The sequence below is a fragment of the Mytilus trossulus genome, chromosome 7 (assembly GCF_036588685.1).
Source record: "Mytilus trossulus isolate FHL-02 chromosome 7, PNRI_Mtr1.1.1.hap1, whole genome shotgun sequence".
In the NCBI taxonomy this organism is placed as follows: domain Eukaryota; kingdom Metazoa; phylum Mollusca; class Bivalvia; order Mytilida; family Mytilidae; genus Mytilus; species Mytilus trossulus.
The window spans coordinates 78,749,901-78,771,084 of NC_086379.1; the positions used below are offsets into that span (position 1 = coordinate 78,749,901).

The 21,184-nt window shown below is 31.9% G+C and overlaps 1 protein-coding gene across 2 annotated transcripts; it reads left to right on the forward strand.

Annotated features, from left to right (window-relative positions):
• Positions 1–2,166: 2,166 nt before the first annotated feature.
• On the forward strand, positions 2,167–20,769 carry LOC134725904 (myosin heavy chain, striated muscle-like). Of its 2 annotated transcripts, none has more exons than XM_063590178.1 (27): positions 2,167–2,292; positions 2,675–2,959; positions 4,934–5,077; positions 5,559–5,743; positions 6,936–7,053; positions 7,358–7,450; positions 7,805–7,868; positions 8,690–8,892; positions 9,395–9,796; positions 10,124–10,474; positions 10,689–10,883; positions 11,138–11,225; positions 11,554–11,929; positions 12,193–12,658; positions 13,077–13,432; positions 13,837–13,984; positions 14,238–14,816; positions 15,223–15,419; positions 15,631–15,763; positions 16,014–16,230; positions 16,626–16,866; positions 17,096–17,549; positions 17,915–18,154; positions 18,476–18,676; positions 19,109–19,288; positions 19,932–19,974; positions 20,490–20,769. In XM_063590178.1, exons 2-26 carry the CDS (start codon positions 2,759–2,761, stop codon positions 19,935–19,937), a joined length of 5,838 nt encoding a protein of 1,945 aa, XP_063446248.1. In that variant the 5' UTR covers positions 2,167–2,292; positions 2,675–2,758; the 3' UTR covers positions 19,938–19,974; positions 20,490–20,769. The 2 variants fall into 2 exon arrangements, with proteins under 2 accessions (XP_063446248.1, XP_063446249.1); XM_063590179.1 differs by having other exon boundaries at positions 19,935–19,974.
• Positions 20,770–21,184: the final 415 nt, after the last annotated feature.

Consider the following 21,184-nt stretch of genomic DNA (forward strand, 5'->3'; position numbering starts at 1 on the left):
TTTATTTTTATTTTCCCCACTGTTTATATGACGCGATAAACATAAAAGACAATCACGCAAGGAATCTTAGTGAATCAAAAGCAATACACGTGTCCTATTTCATAAGAATTTAAGAATCAGAACAAAAATATACATAGTCTATCGGCTCTTATTCCTCTGATATATCAGGTTGATGGTTTTCTTTTTTATATTGTTTCACATTGCTCTTTTTTAAGACCTTACAGTGACAGTTAAATATTTTTTGTCCTTTGGTGTTCATAATAGTTGTCTCATTGTCAACAATACCACATCCCCTTAATTTTCTTTCTGAATATAACAAATACCTGAAAAAGATCGATTCAAATAAGATCGATCTTTTCAAAACCACCTTTACAGGTAGACTTTCTAAGTCCGATCAAACCCGTTTAAACTGGACCAAAGATCGATTTTTTTTGTCAGTGTAAACGGGGTCTTGTATTTTTGTTTTTTTTTAAATAAAATGTTCGACAACTGCAATTGTAAAAACCTGTCTATTTACATGAATGAAAACTTTAAAGTGTCTGTTGTTATGAGGATGCAATACCTGGCCAACCATGCAACAGTCTTGAAATTTATTGAATTTTGTCATGGGATATTTAAACAAAAAAGAGCTGTTTATTCTTCTATTTTTTTCACGTACCTAGCTGATTGCTACCGAAAATATTAATGACAATCACTGTGATTGGAATATATTAAAGAGATATTCATCAGATTATGTATATTTCCCCTTGCAATCTTTAGCAACTAATAGAAGAAGGTACCGTACCATATACCACCTGTTTTACAATGTTTGTTGTTGCCGCAGCGAAATAATTGCTGAAGCATTATGTTTCTACGAAGGAAATCATACAGATTAATAGTAATTAGCTGCTGTGTGGACTATTATTATACAGGTTTACTTAGTAAATAAAGTAATATAATATATTTATACATGTTGTTAAACGTTTTCGAGGGTTGGTCTGGTCTTAACGGATATAATCCATCGTTTCTGGTTTTACTTATAATTCCTGTAAGCTATGCAGAGCAGCAATCAATGTCAAATCTTTTTGATATAAGTAAATATTATAGAATAGGTATACATGTATATATTAACCAGAACATTGGCCACGTATTGTGCACTCACAGACTATTTTTTAGCAGCCATTAAAGTTCTGACATAGAGATCATTAATACCACATGTACTAAATTGTAAAGTATTCCCATATTATTGATAGACAATTAGTATATTGCAAAAGTGAGAGCAGATTTGTTTTATGTTGGCACGTTTGACGGCATGAGGAGTGAAATAAGTAATCTCTCTTTTTTCAGGCTCTTATTTTTATACTATTAAAGAAAAGATGAAAGACAAAGTCATACAAAAGAGAAAAACGAAAGATGTTAGTAGTTATATAGAAAGAATACGTACCAAACCAAAACGAACTTTTTTTAGGGCAAACAAACATATAATCCTTGAGTGTTGCATTAATCAAGTTTTGTCACGAAAACATAAATATCACATACTTATCGCAAAGATGTTACGACGACCCAAAGTAGACTTATTATAAATTGATTAAAAAGTCGCTTAGACATTTATTCTTGCATAAAATTAACGATATTTTGATAGAGACTAGGAGCACAAGAACATGAATTTATGAAGTTCTATGAGACAATATGTAAAAGTATGAATTAAAGTTATAAATAGCTTGATTTACCCGTTAAGCGTGTATATCTTATAAAAGTAAACGACATGTAAAATAAGAGAAGCAGGTAAAGAAAGAGGAATAAAAAATCTGGTAAAACAGATCATATATTTCTTATGCAGAATATCATATTTATTTCTTTTTCTATTATTTTCATACTTTGAATTGTACCTTAATTATTAAATAAAGAAAAAACTAATTCCACTTTTCATATGTTAAGAAAATATTAAAAACAAATTATATTCCCAAAAATACGACATCCAGTGAACATAGGGTTAAAAGATTGTATGGTAGTGAGGTGATCGGTGATTGACTGGCAGATGAAACATCAATATCTGGAGATAATTAACACCCCCGATGTAGATTTTGGCTGTGCATTAATTAACATAATGTTCAAGTCGACGATAATACAAATGATGACAAACACGTGGTTTACAGGAAGGTGATATATCCATATTTGTATTCTCATGGGTTTCCAAAAAAACGATCAACGACAATGATAAGCCAATCAGATAACAGGGATTTGATAGGTGTCCGTGCCTAAGTATAAAACTAAAGAAATACTTTAACCGAGCACCAGAACAGCTTTAGACATGTAAGTATAGTGTGTATCCCTTCATCCTAAAATCCTTATACCTTTGTACTATATACATCTCAAATGTGAAAGTTTTGAAACTTTCAAGATTAATTTTCTTTCTCATAAATACTTTATGGGAATGATTATTCTAATGGAATAAAAAAAAATGAATATTATTTCTTTTTTTTTCTTTTTTTACATTTGATTTGTATTATAGTACCGGTAACTTATGGATGAGTGTGATATACCAGTTTAAATTGAAAAACATTTTCCCGAGTGACAAAAACCCTGTTATCCCTAATAAACTTTACCTTTACACACAAACCTAACCTAACAACACCTGTATATTTAAAAAAAAATCTTCTATAAAACCCTTAACATTTAGCGCTATTATTTGCAGACTTATCTAGAGCTGGTTCTGCATATCAACACGGACTTGTCCAGAGTATAAAAAGTCTCCTTGTAGCACTTTCGCTTTATCAAGATGTCGTCCCAAATCGACCCCAAAGATCCGGACTATCAATACCTTATGGTAGATAGGAAGAAATTAATGGCAGAGCAAACCAAGGAGTTCGATGGCAAGAAAATGTGCTGGATTCCCGACGATAAAGAAGGATTTGTAAAGGCTGAAATTCAGTCCACAAAAGGAGATGATATTACCGTAAAATGTATCGACTCAATGCAGGTACAGTCATTTATCCCATTATTTACTCGTATTTTGCTTAGTTACGGAATTAGAACTGAACTTTCATTTTTAATGAACACAAAATGAGACATATATATGATATAGAACTGATTAAATTTGCTCAAAGATTGAGTGACAATTGAAAATGATAGTGAAAAAAAATCATTTATATAAACCAATAATGACATATATAGTGTATTTTTCATTTTTCATTATTATACGGTATTTTGATTGGATATAACAATCTCGCGTCATTCTTCATTTTAAAATAAACGGTGCATGAATTCAAATATACATGATGGCACATTTTTCCACAATAAAGTACACGGGTAAATAAAAGAAAAAAACTTGATGGTTATCCTGTTTTCTTGATCATAGCGAAAAATGTATTATTATATGTATTGAATACTTCTTTTAGTAATTAGGGTTGAAAAGCCGGTTGACCTTGCGTACATATTTATTATGAAACGCTTCTGCGTTTCATAGAAAATGTACTTCGGTCAACGCTTTTACACCCCAACTAATTTAAAAAAAGGACCATTCAATTCTTAATTGAAATATGAGAATACTCATAGTTTTATTGTTGCGTTTATAGTTTGTTCTATGATGTCTTTTCTAAAACTGATGCTTGTTATTGAAGCACAAGAAATGTCTTCTGTACATTATCATATTATCCTAGTGATATTATTCATCATGTCCTAAAATATTAAACATATTGGTGCTTAATTTTGGCTTGTTTCCATAAATATTCAATATAAAACTCGAAATAATGCTTTTCATTTATATTCAGTTGTAATTTTGTAGTTTTTATTAGATTAAAGAGCCATTAGAATATTTGACTTCGTCGGAAGGTCACATTTACATGCTCATCTATTTTTGAACGGTTAACTAACATATCATACGCGAATCTAACATTTATTCACACATAGTCGATAGCTTGACTCTTTGACTCTCGATGCAATCTTTTGATAAAAAAAGGGTGGTTCAATTCCGAATAATTACATTAGTTGTATGTTTCATTATTATGCGTTATGTTGATTGGCTAACAGCAATCACACGTCATTCATCATTGCAAAATGAATTGCAAATCAAATCAAATCAAATCAAATCATTTCATTGGTGTAAAATCCAAATATTGGATTGTTACCAAGACAAACATGACAATCATACAAACATATAAAATGTTAATTTACACAACATTCGTATTCTTATAAGACTATATATTTAAATGTTTTGGAGGAGGTGATACCTTTGCAAATTTAAAAGTACAAGTACAAACATTATATTAATGCAATTGTTATAAAATATATCATTACAATTACAAATTGCACGAATTGTAAACATAGATGATGACACATGTTTCCACAATAAAGTGCACATGTAAATTAAAGGAAAGCTTGATAGTAATCGTGTTTTCATGATTATAGCGAACACATGTGATTATAAGTATTTAATACTTCTTTCAGTTATTTCATAGGATTGTAAAAAGCATTGACCGGGCCATGCTTTATTTTTTAGAATAAACGGGTTCGATCAACGCCTTTACACTACAATGAATTTACAAAACAGCGTTCAATTCTTAAATAGAAACTTTAATTAAGAAACTGTACGTCCCTTTTATCGGCTAGTGTTACCAAAAATGGGATACCTCTATAAAATATGAGTGAAAAATAATGATTACGCTAGACAACATTTGTTTTGATTTAAAAGTGCAATTTTATATTGTAACATCAGGCTGGTAACATGAAATACGGAATGAAAGAAGACCATAGAAGATAATTCACGCGCGACATGTTGACATCAAGCTAATTTGAAATAGACGTAATATGCTAATTATCACAATCTAGGCCTCCTACCTTAACATATCATTGTCTTGGAGATGCGTGTAATATTTGCCGCTAGACGTTCATCATTTATCCATCAATCAACCATGGTACTACAGACTGTACTAAATAATTATTTACTTTTTTACAGGACAGGACAGTTAAAAAAGATGACCTCCAACAGATGAATCCACCCAAATATGAAATGATTGAAGACATGGCTAACATGACATATTTGAACGAAGCTTCTGTACTTCACAATCTGAGAGCTAGATATTCCAACGCACTTATTTACGTAAGTTTTCAAATCAATGAATAGGCCTAGTTAAGAGTTAACTTTAATTGACAAAGTAAGAAAAGGCCTTATCATGTGATATTTTTCTCTCTCAAACCGTATACGGCTCATACTGAATTACATTATACATAGATGTTTCATGAAATACAAACTTTTGATTGGCTGAAATTAATCGCAGGTTATTCAATATCAAATTATTTTACTCAATATAATTCAACATTTATGAAGGTACGAGATTCTTTTGTCAACGTCAAAACAAACGCAATAGGAAAACAGTCGTTAATTTTGCTATAATTAACTCGTTGTCAACAAAAAGCCATGGCTTCATGAAAAAAAATGTACACACGATTCACACTTTTACGAACCTAAACTTTAATTCTTTCTGAAATTACGAATGAAAGAAATAATCAGTTGATATAGGAATCACATATATATTATTATTATTATTATATTATTATTATTATTTATTTATAATTTACAGACCTACTCTGGACTTTTCTGTGTTGCCGTCAATCCCTACAGACGTCTCCCTATCTACACAGACAGCGTGGTTGCTAAATTCAAGGGAAAGAGGAAGACAGAGATGCCTCCCCATCTGTTCTCTGTGGCTGACAATGCTTACCAGTTCATGTTGCAAGATCGTGAAAACCAGTCTTGTTTGATTACGTAAGTCCTGAAAACACATGGTTATACATTTTTTATCATTTGACCAGAGTACATGCAGTACAGTTGAACAAAAAAATGCTCTATTAGATTATTTTGAATCTTTTGTTTTCTTTCTCGTTTATATATATCGTCATCAACATGCATGAACTATTTGCCACTGGACGTTAAGCAACCATTACTCAATCAATTGTGTACATATACATCATTAATTAGCTCTCTTAATCCTTAATCAATAATTTCTAGCTGAATAATTAAAATCCATTTTATGTAATTCACATTTCTTTCTCTTATTTTATGTAATTCACATTACTTTCTCTTATTCTATGTAATTCACATTTCTTTCTCTTATTTTATGTAATTCACATTACTTTCTCTTATTCTATGTAATTCACATTTCTTTCTCTTATTCTATGTAATTCACATTTCTTTCTCTTATTTTATGTAATTCACATTTCTTTCTCTTATTTTATGTAATTCACATTACTTTCTCTTATTCTATGTAATTCACATTTCTTTCTCTTATTTTATGTAATTCACATTACTTTCTCTTATTCTATGTAATTCACATTTCTTTCTCTTATTCTATGTAATTCACATTTCTTTCTCTTATTTTATGTAATTCACATTTCTTTCTCTTATTCTATATAATTCACATTTCTTTCTCTTATTTTATGTAATTCACATTTCTTTCTCTTATTCTATGTAATTCACATTTCTTTCTCTTATTTTATGTAATTCACATTACTTTCTCTTGTTTTATGTAATTCACATTACTTTCTCTTATTCTATGTAATTCACATTACTTTCTCTTATTCTATGTAATTCACATTTCTTTCTCTTATTTTATGTAATTCACATTTCTTTCTCTTATTTTATGTAATTCACATTACTTTCTCTTATTCTATGTAATTCACATTTCTTTCTCTTATTTTATGTAATTCACATTTCTTTCTCTTATTTTATGTAATTCACATTTCTTTCTCTTATTTTATGTAATTCACATTTCTTTCTCTTATTTTATGTTATTCACATTTCTTTCTCTTATTTTATGTAATTCACATTTCTTTCTCTTATTTTATGTAATTCACATTTCTTTCTCTTATTTTATGTAATTCACATTTCTTTCTCTTATTTTATGTAATTCACATTACTATCTCTTATTCTATGTAATTCCCATTACTTTCTCTTATAGAGGTGAATCTGGTGCTGGAAAGACAGAAAACACCAAAAAAGTTATTATGTACTTCGCCAAGGTCGCCGCCTCTCTTGCAAAGAAAGAAAAAGAAGAAGAAGATACTGCCTCAAAGAAGGTGAATATTAATGAATGTTTAAGCGTTATGGGTTTTGTTCATTGTTGAAGACCGTATAGTTGTTAACTTTTATGTCATTGAGTCTCTAGAAGAAAGATGTCTCAATCATACCACATCTTCTTATTTCCATATCTTATCATTCTTATCATTTATCAGTTTGAATTTTAAAAGTATTTAAGAGTTTGAAATTGAATGCAAGAGTCAATATCTATATGAAATTTTCTTTGCACTTACTTCTTTTCAATTAAAGAGTTCATATTTCGTTTCATTATATACTATAACAGATGTATTTGTACATTTGAAGGGTTCACTGGAAGATCAAATTATTCAAGCTAACCCGGTACTTGAAGCCTACGGTAATGCTAAGACTACCAGAAATAACAACTCGTCCAGATTCGTAAGTATTATCGAAGTGTGTGCCGTGAAACTTGTTATTATCGACATTGAGACTAACAATAATGATAAATATAAATTATATGTATATTCATCCGCCAATATAATAACCAATCGTGCTCAAAAAGGCATAAAACACTCATCAATTAACCAATCAATCGAAATATTTTTCGTTTTAACAAAATAAGTTCAATGAATTTTGTATCTACACATATAGTGTAATATATTAGCTAATCATATATTTATTTTCCTTTCTAATATGTCTGAATGTTGATAAAGATGCTGAAATTCAATTGAAAAATATGTCTTAATTGAAATTATATTCATGTGTATCCTTTATCTCCTTTTTATTTTACAGGGAAAGTTTATCCGAATTCACTTTGGTCCTGATGGTAAAATTGCTGGTGCTGATATTGAAACATGTAAGTGTTCATTTGTTTCTTAAATATTTTACCAAAGAACAAATTCAGCAAAGTTCATGCTTTCTTTCACTTAAGGGCATACGATACAGTTACAGGGAAGGTAATGACGTTGCTAACGTAATTTGTTATTTTCGCGACGTCAAACTGTGACATATCGGGAAAAGATGCATTTTTCGACTGATTTTTTATCATTCAAACAGATTTAATTTGAAAACGAATTCATGGACCCCTATTTTTCAAAACGGCATTTTGTTTCATTTTGCAGGGAGATTATGTGACCCAAATTTTATAAAACTGTAAATAGAGGATTTTTTTAAATTTTGATAAACATGCAGTAAATAATGACGTTTTTTCCTCAATTCATGAACATTTGATAAATATGAGTTATTTCTGAATAAAAAATTGCATATTTTTTTAGGATATTTATAAAATACAGAAATTACCGATTATTTAACAAAAAACAATTTGTGTTTATCTTTTATAACAAAAAAGTTATGTCTTTCTTTCGAAAACGAAATTACGGCCACAAATCTGAATTTTGAGCAAATATACAAAATTTCGACCTCATTTTACTCAAAAAGTAGCACATGAAGGTATATTTTTTATTACATATTTCATTAAATCAGGTAGAAAATAGCCTATATGCAAATTTTCATGAACTTGTAAATACAGGATCAAAACTGTATCGTATGCCCTTAAAAATAAAGAGTCTCAATTTCAAAAGTAATACTAGTAGCTTTCTTCAAAATATACCGATTAAGTTATTTCTAAAGATGTGTAAATGCAAATTGTATTACACTAACTTTATATTTTTTTAACAGATCTGTTGGAGAAATCTCGTGTCACTTTCTGCTTATCTGCCGAGAGAAACTACCACGTTTTCTATCAGCTGATGACACCCGCCATGAAAGAACATCATGAAATGATGTTACTTACCCCAGATCCAGCTCTTTATACATTCATCAACCAAGGTGCTCTAACCGTAGACTCCATTGATGATAATGAGGAAATGAAGCTCATGGACGTTAGTATAATAAAAATAATTAGGCTTTCCAAAACCAACACACTTTAATTTTTAGCACAGATTTTCGATTTTCGATGAGATCTATATATTCAAATTGGTAAAGTTGTTGCTCTTTGTTGAAGGTCGTACGATGACTTATAGTTACTAGCTTTTTCGTCATTTGGTCTCTGGTAGAGAGTTATCCCATTTATAATCATACCAGATATTCTTATTTATCGTATATGTAGTTCAGCAAATGAAGAAGTTTAATTTATTATACACTGTTATTGATATGAAATCAAAGCTAATCACGAGGGGCCGTTCAAAGAACACAATTTCATTCAATGCCGTACCCAATTATTTGTACAAATTGAAATGGCTTCTTAGAATCTCCCCTTTTGTACATCTAATAGCATAGGTTAATGTTCTAAGGCAATGCTTTCCTTGTCAATTTTTGCACAATCAGAAAATTTAAAAGAAAAAAATTATAGTTTAAAATAATGTTATTTATTTTACTTTTAAGGAAGCTTTCGACATTCTGGGCTTCTCACAGGATGAGAAGAAGAGTTGTTACAAATGTACCGCCGCTATCTTGCACATGGGTGAAATGAAATTCAAACAGAGAGGAGAACAAGCTGAACCAGACGGCACCACAGAGGCTGAAAAAGTTTCATTCCTCTTAGGAGTTAATTCAAACGATTTCATTAAATCTCTTGTTAAGCCAAAGATCAAGGTCGGCACAGAGGTCGTGGCCCAGTCTCGTACCAAACAACAAGTCGTCAACTCCATCAGTGCTATGTCCAAATCTTTGTATGACCGTGTGTTCAACTGGCTAGTCAAGAGAGTCAACCACAGTCTTGATACAAAAAATAAGAGAAATTACTACATTGGTGTACTAGATATTGCAGGTTTTGAAATCTTTGATGTAAGTGGTTTTTTCAATCATGTTAATCATATATACTTTTTTAATTCTAATTATATATTTTAATTATATATTTAAAGCAACAAATAATATCTGATTGGAACTGCCTTCATGAAAATCAGCATGTCATACTAATAGCATTGAAACACTGCAATACCGTAGACAATTGAGGCAAAAACCAAACGAAAATAAAATAATATAAAAAAATAACCAAATATTTAAAACAGGTAGCTTTTTAATTTCTAGTCCTTGTCCTGATTATAAAATGAAATGAAACGACAGACAACTAAACACACGTTAGTATTTCATTAATTTACTTTTATTTTGCAGTTCAACACATTCGAGCAATTGTGTATTAACTACACCAACGAGAGACTTCAACAGTTCTTCAACTACACTATGTTTGTACTGGAGCAGGAGGAGTATAAAAAGGAGGGAATCGAGTGGGAGTTTATCAACTTTGGTATGGACTTACAAGCCTGTATCGATCTGATCGAGAAACCAATGGGTATCTTGTCCATCCTTGAAGAACAGTGCATGTTCCCTAAAGCTGACGATAAGTCCTTGAAAGAAATGTTGTTCTCCAACCACATGGGTAAATCACCCAACTTTACCAAACCAGGAAAGGCAGCCAAGGGTGGTGCGAATGGCGACTTTGAACTCCATCATTACGCCGGAATTGTAAGTATAAACATAGTATCAGAACAGTTAAGTGGAACTTCCGACCTTTTATCAGAATGTTTAATGACAAATTATATAAATGAGAATACACCAATATACAGGTTTAATAACACACCAATGTTATGGGAAAACAATATATATATGTCTGTGTCTTTATTTACAATTGTTACGTTTATTGAAATAAAGTTTTTCATTTATCTCAATTTCGCAAAAGGTACCATACAATCTCAAGGGATGGTTGGACAAAAACAAGGATCCAATCAACGAAACTGTTGTACAATTGTTGCAACAATCAAAGGAACACTTAGTCCAGACCCTCTTTGCAGCAGAAACACCAGCAGAAGGAAGTGGTGGACCCAAGAAGAAGAAGAAGTCCTCTGCTTTCCAGACCATCTCTGCTGTTCACAGGGTACGTCTGTCTATATGGATGTTTGTTTTTCACCCTTTTGAAAACTTCATTATGTTGTTTTACTTCAGGTGGTACCAAACACCTTGACTGGAATTAACATAGCTCGTTTAATTTCATAAAATTTTGACAAAATATTCACTTTGACCCTTTGACAAAAAACGAAAAGCTGAATATTTTCCATGAAATAGAACGTGATTAAATCTTGAAAAATAATAACAATACAGATTTCTTGCATATTTACTTCATTTTTACAGGAATCTTTGAACAAATTGATGAAGAACTTGTACGCCACTCATCCTCATTTCGTCAGATGTATCATTCCAAACGAATTGAAACAACCAGGTAAAATTTCGTTATACTATACATCAACAATACCATTGCACATGTGAATTGATTGTAAATATAACGATACTATTGAAAGTTGAAAGGTACTGAACTAAAAAAATGGGTATGCATTTTTTAAATAGCTTTAAATGAATAGGAATTTTCCAAGTGGAAAAATAAATATTGATAAAGATAATTACTAGAAGAGTTTCATTTATCTTTGCATGCTTCTTAAGAAAGCTAATACTTGTATTTTTGTTTTTGTTTCTAGGTCTAATATCATTATGATGCTTGTCTAACAGTATATTTGGTATAGATATCAATTTAAAATGTCTTAATATTCCAGGTATGATTGATGCTGCTTTAGTATTAAACCAGCTCCAATGTAACGGTGTACTGGAAGGAATCCGTATCTGTCGTAAGGGTTACCCAAGCAGAATCATATATGCTGAGTTCAAACAAAGATATTCAATCCTGGCTGCCAGTGCTGTACCACAGGGATTTGTTGACGGCAAAGTTGTCACAGAAAAAGTACTATTGGCTCTGCAGCTTGATCCAGCAGAATACAAACTTGGAAATACCAAAGTCTTCTTCAAAGCCGGTGTTTTGGGTAACCTAGAAAACATGCGTGATGAACGTCTTGGTGCTATCATTTCCATGATGCAAGCCCACATCAGAGCCTTTTTGATCAGAAAGGCATACAAGAAACTTCAGGATCAGAGGTTAGTACTTATAGCTGTATCATACCATCTAAGCAATTGATTACAAAAAAACTCGAATAAAATGAATATTTATGTCAATTAGATGATTATTTCAATGTAGTTCTTTTCTATTTTAATTGGTTATGCGACCCCGCAAAAATGCAATTACCTTACATGTCCTTTTCTTCAGTTTTTGATAATTTTAGACATGAAAACAAGACCAATCTATCTTGAGATTTACATAAAACTCTTCACGCACTTACTGTTTTCATTGTTTACATTAGAGTTGGTCTGTCTGTCATCCAGCGTAACATCAGAAAATGGTTATTGCTCCGCAACTGGCAATGGTGGAAGATGTACGCCAAAGTCAAACCCATGTTGAACATTGCCCGTGAAGAGGAAGAAATGCAGAAGAAACTCGAAGAGATGAAGAAAATGGAAGAAGACATAGCCAAATTGGAAAAGATCAAGAAAGAACTTGAAATCAAAAACGTTGAATTATTGGAACAGAAGAATGACATGTACCTACAACTGCAATCTGAGCAAGATAACGTTGTTGACCTTGAACAAAGAGTAGAGCAACTTATCACGCAGAAAGCAGAATTCGAATCACAAATGAAAGAGATGGAAGAACGTCTACTCGATGAGGAAGATGCTGCTTCTGAACTGGAAGGTTTGAAGAAGAAAATGGAAGGTGAAAATTCCGAGATGAAGAGAGACATCGAGGACCTGGAGACAACATTGGCCAAGGTAATTATGAATTATTTTCCTAAATTATAGTAGATAGCCTATATTTCAGTATGAAGGCATACATTATAGTAGATAGCCTATATTTCAGTATGAAGGCATACATTATAGTAGATAGCCTATATTTCAGTATGAAGGCATACATTATAGTAGATAGCCTATATTTCAGTATGAAGGCACCCATTATAGAGATAGCCTATATTTCAGTATGAAGGCACCCATTATAGTAGATAGCCTATATTTCAGTATGAAGGCATACATTATAGTAGATAGCCTATATTTCAGTATGAAGGCATGTCACTGCTTTCAGTGAATATAATAAAAAATAATGTCGGTTTTGTTTTTACTTGTATCGTTTATTTCAGTTTTCTGAATCTTTGATTTTATATTGATTTTTCGTATTTATTTTATTTTCAAACAGGCTGAACAGGATAAGACGCACAAGGACAACCAAATCAAGACTCTCCAAGGTGAGATGGCACAACAAGATGAACAAATTAGCAAATTAGGTAAAGAAAAGAAAAACTTGGAAGAAGTTAACATAAAGACTCTTGCAGATCTACAAAAGGAAGAAGACAAAGTAAATCATCTCAACAAAATTAAGGCAAAACTTGAAAGTACTCTTGACGAGATGGAAGATAACTTAGAGAGGGAAAAGAAAGTCAGAGGAGATGTTGAGAAATCCAAGCGTAAGGTTGAACAAGACTTGAAGGCAACACAAGAAGTTGTAGAAGAACTAGAAGGTGTCAAGAGAGAAATGGAAGAAGCAGTCAGGAGGTATTTACATAATATCTTTAAATGTTACCTTTATTTCTATGGTGATAATAATAATGTATAAGATTGTTTGTATGTATATGAATATTGCGTGAATGCCTTGTTTCAATCAATATATGACACTATAATAAACAATTTTATTCTTATAAGGTTATAATATCTAAAATGAATGTGACCTTAATCCGTTCTTTTTCTTCCCCCTCCTTCCTAATGCATTTAAACAACATGTCTTAGCAAACATCTGTCTTGTTCCTACCATTCCTAAAGTTAATCTAGGAAAGTGTTTTTATGCAATAAAATTTTCAAAAAATAAATTCTGTTTTTAAATTCAAATTGATTGTCAAATTAGTTTTAACGTATCACTGATTCTTAATATTAAAGGAATGTGCAATTATTTATAATTTTAGGAAAGATGTCGAGCTGAACAGTTTGCATTCTAGAATTGAGGACTGTGAGGGAGTAAATGCAAATCAAAACAGAAAAATTAAGGAACTTCAACAAATTATTGAGGAATTGGAAGAAGAATTGGAAGCCGAGAGAGCTGCAAGAGCTAAAGTATGTCAATGACGAATCATTATATTATAGCTGTAATCATGTTTTGCTGTTTGCTCTATGGTCGGGTGGTTGTCGCTTTGACATATTCACCATTTCCTTTCTCAATTTAATTTAAGTTTTAAGTCAGTTGAAAATGTAAATTTATATCCAGGTTATAACAAAACAGATTATTTTTAAATATATTTTTAAACTTTTATATAAAATATGCATGCACCAGCGCAAAAATGCTTGTAAACAATGTTACTTTGTTTAGGTTGAGAAACAGCGCAATGAACTGGCTAGGGAATTGGACGAACTTAGTTCTCAGCTGGAAGAACAAGGCGGTGCTACACAGGCTCAAATGGACCTCAACAAAAAACGTGAACAAGAATTGATGAGACTTCGTCGTGAAATGGAGGAAATGACACTCCAAAGTGAGGCTCAAGTTGCTCAGTTCAGGAAAAAACAACAAGAATCTAACAACGAGATGGCTGACCAGATCGACCAATTGAACAAACTCAAATCAAGATTAGAAAAGGAGAAAAAAGATCTTAAACGTGAACTCGATGATGTTCAAAGTCAATTTTCTCATTCCATGAAGAATAAGGGTGTGTCAGACAAGGTGGCCAAACAGTATGAGTCCCAAATCTCAGAAATAACCTATAAAGTTGAAGAAACCCAGAGAACAATTGTTGAAATCAATTCACAGAAATCAAAGCTTCAAAGTGAGGTGACTGAAATTAACCGACAACTGGAAGATGCAGAACATACCATTGGTAGTTTGACCAAGGACAAATCTGCCCTTACCAGTCAATTAGAAGAAGCCAAACGTTCACTTGAGGAGGAAACTAGGGTAAGTGTTTAATCATTAAACATGTAAAATGTTGATATTTTCATTTCTTTTCTATACAAATGCTTAAAATTTGTCACTTTTGTGTATGACAAAGAATTACTGTCAAACTTTCTTTTGATATATTTTTGACTATGCTAACTTACAGTATAAATGCGTAGTTAAAATCGATATCCTTTATTAAGCAAAACATTATTTACAATGATATTTTTCCAAGCGGAAGTATATGATAAAAAGTCCATTATATCAGATGTATTATCCGTCTTCCGAGTCCTCGAACCTTTGGCTCTAGAGCTGATACCAAAACATTGTGGACTGATAAAATATCTGATATAAACACTGTCATGTTATAGTCTGATAGAATATTTGCTGAATATGTATATAGTAATAAGACTTTTTGTTACTATAGATGCGCCAGAAATTCCAGGGTGAGGTTAGAAACTTGAATGCTGACGTTGATTCAGTACGTGAAGCATTAGAAGAAGAGCAGGAGTCAAAGAGCGATCTGCAACGCCAACTCTCGAAAGCAAAGAACGAAGCACAACAATGGAGATCTAAATATGAGACCGAAGGTGCTGCCAAAGCAGACGAATTGGAAGAGTCAAAGTATGTATTTCTTAGTTAATAGGGGGAAAAGTGCATATAACATGATAAAAGTTTTCATAGCTATCTTATAGTTATGTTTTTTAATAGCGTTTTGGAAGTCATTAGATTTATTCTTTTAAAACCTTTTCCCTTGAAAAAATTCTCGTAAAATACAATACATGTCATCTATTGTTAAAAGAACATAATTCATTTGCAACTTCTGTCATTTCAGACGCAAACTTTCTGCAAAATTGGCAGAGGCTGAACAGGCAGCTGAAGCTGCAAATGCCAAAGCTAGTGGATTGGAAAAGGCCAAAAACAGACTGCAAGGAGAACTTGACGACCTCCTCGTTGAGGTCGAACGTGTAAGTATGAGTACAAATCTTGCATATTTTGATATGTATAACAGAGGTCAAATAAAATAGAAGATTGCAATTAAACATGAATATACTTGAAAATTGACTAGTTAGTGTCTCGAAAGCAAGTTAAAACCTTATATAGAAACATCTTTTTCAACTATTTGTATTCTGCTCTTTGTTCGGGTTAACTTGTTGTCTAGATCTCTTTGACAAATTCCCCATTTCCATTCTCAATTTTATTATTTTACTTTTACAGTCCAATGTTAGCTCCAGTACTTTGGAAAAGAAACAAAAACAGTTTGACAGGACAATCCAAGAATGGACTCTTAAAGTTAAAGAGCTCCAAACCGAGATTGATACTGCTCATACCGAGGCTCGCGGTTACTCTGCTGAACTCTTTAGAGTTAAAGCTCAATATGAAGAGACCAATGACACAATTGAGGCTCTCAGAAGAGAAAACAAAAATCTTGCTGGTAAGCTATATAAATGAAGATCTATTAATTTTGAAAATTATTGATTTAAAGCTTGTGAGTCTATCTTTAGAAAATGAGTATTGGATAAATGTTTAACTAAAGATACGAATTTGTCGGATTTTCAGGAAAGCATATTCGTGCTAGATGTATACTTTGATGGGAAGACTATTTACTACATGGTGATAGCCCGCTCGGTTTACTTTTGAGTATTGATGTAAAACTTTGATTTTCAATTTAAATGTTCATTGGTACATGTATTTCTATTTGTAATGTTCGTATTCATTATTTCACACCAACCTTATAATTGTTTCATTATTCAGCATGAAGCGTGATTGGTACTAAAATCAATTCATATCTTAAATACGAAATATTATATAAATTATTTGTGTTTATAGATGAAATCCGTGAGTTATCTGACCAACTAAGTGATGGTGGCAGGAGTTCTCACGAGGTCGAGAAAGCTAAGAGACGTCTTGAGATGGAGAAGGAAGAACTTCAAGCTGCTTTAGAAGAGGCAGAGTCTGCATTGGAACAAGAAGAAGCCAAGGTCGTGCGTTCTCAGCTGGAAATGTCTACCATCAGAACTGAAATTGATAGAAGGATTCACGAGAAGGAAGAAGAATTTGAAAATACTCGGTATGTTAGGAAAATAAATCTTAATCCGATATGAAAAATGTTGCCCTGTTTTCCGAATTTCTGTCCTAAGAGTAGATTGTTTAATATTAATGATGTAGAGAGTCACTAATCTTGATTCGTAATTTCAAAGATCTTTAAACAATTATAAAAATTAATATTTTACGCTTAAAAACTAGCCCAAGAAGATAATAAGATCTTTATTGTTTTCTTATTCACTGTTTAATTGCAGACGCAATCACCAGAGAGCTCTCGAATCCATGCAAATCAGTCTGGATGCAGAGGCTAAGGGCAAAGCCGAGGCACACAGGATCAGAAAGAAACTTGAACAAGACATTAATGAACTTGAGATGGCTCTTGATACATCAAATAGAGCTAAGGCCGAGGCGGAAAAGAACCTTAAGAGATATATCGTTCAAATTCAAGAACTCACCATGAAGCTCGAAGAGGAAACACGTGCCCGTGATGAATCACGTGAATCTTACGTCATGATCGAGAGACGTTGTAACCTTCTTGTCAGCGAAGTCGATGAAGTCAGATCCGCTCTCGAACAATCCGAGAGAGCAAGAAAGACAGCTGAAAGTGAACTCTATGAATCACAAGATCGCATCAACGAATTGGCCGCTCAAGTCAGTTCAGCACAAGCCCAAAAGAGAAAGGTTGAGGGAGATATGCAAGCCATGTCTGTAAGCACATTTGTATTTATAATTTGAATACTAAACAGTTATTTTGTAATGTATCACTGATAGAATGCAAGTATTTGATTAGAGAAAAGTCGTTTCCATTGTACAAAATTATATGAAACAATGTTAATCAAAACCTAAGATTTAAAGTAAGGGTTGAAAGAAATTCAATATTAGAAGTAAAACTGATCAGACAATAATGCTTAAAGTTCTAGGTTCAAAGTCAAATCGAATAAACTTAGTTTACTACAGTAAAATTTAAATGCGAATAACATATTGTATTCCAATTAAGGAACAACACAGTACAAAACATTTGCTATGACAATTTAAACAGTAATAAATATTTATTCATTTTTTAACATGATTAGGCTGATCTGGATGAACTTCAAAACGAGATCAAGGCTGCTGATGACCGTGCCAAGAGAGCCGTTATGGATACCACAAGACTTTCTGACGAACTGAGAGCTGAACAGGAACACAGTTCTCAGATCGAGAAAATGAGAAAGACTTTGGAAATAACCATAAAGGAATTGCATGTCCGCGTTGACGAGGCCGAGGCGAGTGGTGTTAAAGGAGGCAGAAAAGTCATCGCTAAGTTGGAACAGAGAGTAAGTAAAATTTTCAGCAGTAAAAAGGAGAAAATTATGAATCGTGTATCAATGGATAATAAAGATCGACGATAGTTCCTCAATTTTTCTATTCCAAACAAACTATTATATTTAAAAAAAATTAACAATAAATAACCTTTTTTCTTCATTATTGGGATATACTAGTACTGAAGAAGTAGAATCACAAAAATATACTGAACTCCGATGAAAATTCAAAACAGAAAGTTCCGAATCAAAAATAGACTAAGATATTCCACCACTATCAAAAATACGGTAAACACAGATGTAAAGCAGATAATTTAATGATCATTTCCTCACTAGGTCCAAGATCTTGAGAGCGAATTAGACAACGAACAACGTCGCCATGCTGAAACACAGAAAAACATGCGCAAGGCTGACCGCAGGATGAAGGAATTGGCCTTCCAATGTGATGAAGACCGCAAGGGTCAAGAAAGACTTACGGACATGATTGACAAACTAAATTCCAAAGTCAAGACATTCAAACGTCAAGTCGAGGAAGCTGTAAGTCAATTATATGCATTTCTTACCCTTTGGGCTTAAATCCTTTGTGGTACAATCCTTTTTTTTCTAAGTTTTAAATTATAAAAAAAAGAAATTACAGTATAAAAAAGTACCGATAAAAAAAAGTAAGGAATACAAATTAATTATGATGAAATTCATGTCAAAAGAAAAATTAAATCGATAGTGAAAGGTTACAAAGTAGTTATTATATTATGCAACTTAAAACAATTACTTCAGGAACTCAATATTACTTCAAAGCAATTACTCCAGGAACACAATATTACTTGTCAGATTTTTTTTCGAGTAAAAGAATTACAACTTTAAGGTAAATATAGTTTCGGATTCCAAAGTCAGATTCCCAAGTAAAGTTATGTCAAGTTGCTTCTTCAAAATTTCATCACAAAACTTTTAATGGATTTTCTTCAATTTCAGGAAGAAATTGCTGCAATTAATCTGGCTAAATACCGCAAAGTTCAGGCCGAATTTGAAGATGCAGAAGAGCGTGCAGAGAGTTCCGAAGCATCCCTGACAAAACTTCGTACCAAAAACCGTAGCTCAATGTCCAGTACAAGGACCATTAAAAGTGTTTCAGTTAGCAACATGAGCTCAACTGTAAGTAGTAATATTAGTTAAACTATATTTTATTTGTTTTATTGATAACTTCATCTTTTTAAATATTATTGATTTTATAAAGTTACGATATGGTTAAAGTGTTTTAAGCACATTAAGATCAGAAAACGAATAAAATAATTTACTAAACAATATCTGTGTTATTGTCTGAAGTCAAATAGGTATCAAGATTCAGAATCTCTGAATTTCATTGTACACTTACTCACATCATATTACACTAAATAAATACAGTAAAGAATATTTAAATAGTAGATGAACATTATTATCAAAACAACTTTTGAAAGTGTAAATAAATCGGGGTACAGTTTCCAGGGGGGGGGGTAGTCGTAAGGGTCCTGATCCCGAAATCCCGGGCTTACAAACATGAAATTCCGAGGTCCCGAATTTTAAGAAATTTAAATCCCGACATCTCTAAATTTAAATATTTATACTTGAAATATTTGTCCCTGGACGATAAGCAATCATTTATAAAAATCGTTTGGATTTACACTCTAATACTTTTGTATAAATTATAACAGAATTTTTACCATTACTGTGGTTCGGTTTATGAAAATAATGATTATTGGTTCCACATATATCAATTTATAAAAGGTAAAAAATGTTACATTTCGTTCTTTCTTTCCAGCAGTAAGCTGTGCTGTATACAACGTGCCATAAGGAATTACTAGGTAAATATGGTGTATAGATTGACAGTGGCATTTAATGAAGCAACATATGTAAGATATCAACGACAGTTTTACAAAAAACAAAAAAGTTTATATAATGCCTATTTAAATTAAAAGCATAGTTTGGACATGAAAAATAATACTTGTCATAACGAGATAACGTCTAAACACAGTCAAAGTTGAATCATTGGTTCTTTATAATCTACTCTGGTTTTGGTATTTCTTTATTAGCTTTTCTTGTGTTAATGTCCTTTTTAATCCCTTCTTTTTGATACCTTAAAAATGTTAAAGGATTTTTTTTTCAAAACTGTATGATTGATTTGTTAAACTTACCTGATTTAAAGGTTCTTACAGAAACATTTGAATTTTTGGGTTTTAATGTTTTGTTTCGATGAGTTGTACTTTTATCTTCAATTATACCAAGATTTCGTTTCATTTGTATCAAACATTTATATCTGGAAATATATTTTTGTATCTAAAAAACAAATCTTTTATATCTGAATTCTTCTTTTTTTCAGACTGTAGGACGGGAGACAACTCTGTTTTACCCTTTATAATGTGACACAGCCAGAGAGTGAAGAAGACTGTTATATAGTTACATGTGAAGTGACGTATTGATTGAGAACGTTCATTAACTTATTGGACTATTTATTTATTTTTTTATCAAGAGTATAGTTTTATATAGCGATCGCTAACATGTAAAAATGTAATTATAGTCTGTGTGATCTTTCTAGGATTTGTGTTACAGATATATTTTTTTCTCTTGTTATTCCCTGCAAATAAATATATGTGCTCAAAGCTTTATCTTCTTGTTGAACAACAACTTGGTGGATATTTGAGAAATCAATGACATTGTCACCAGTAATGAACGGCTGTGTATGGGTTATACTGTACCATTCAAGGATCTTTCATATGACAACGGTATGCAGTTATTGTCAAAATAACGGATCAACACAGTTGTCACTAGCTAATCAACAACAAGTCTTTATAAAGTTAGTTGATAAGCTATCAAGCAAGATTTTAGAGTTTTTCAATCATTGGTTTCTTCTTTGAAAGATCGTTGGTTTCTTTTTTTCTCCCTATGGTCCCTATTGTTTATTTTTTTGTCCCTAATTCAGTGGATTTGGATTAATAGTAAATTGTTCTTGGTGGTTAGTTTTGTAGCTTCCGCAATTCAGGCAAATTTCAGAAAAGCAATTAAAAACTTGGAATT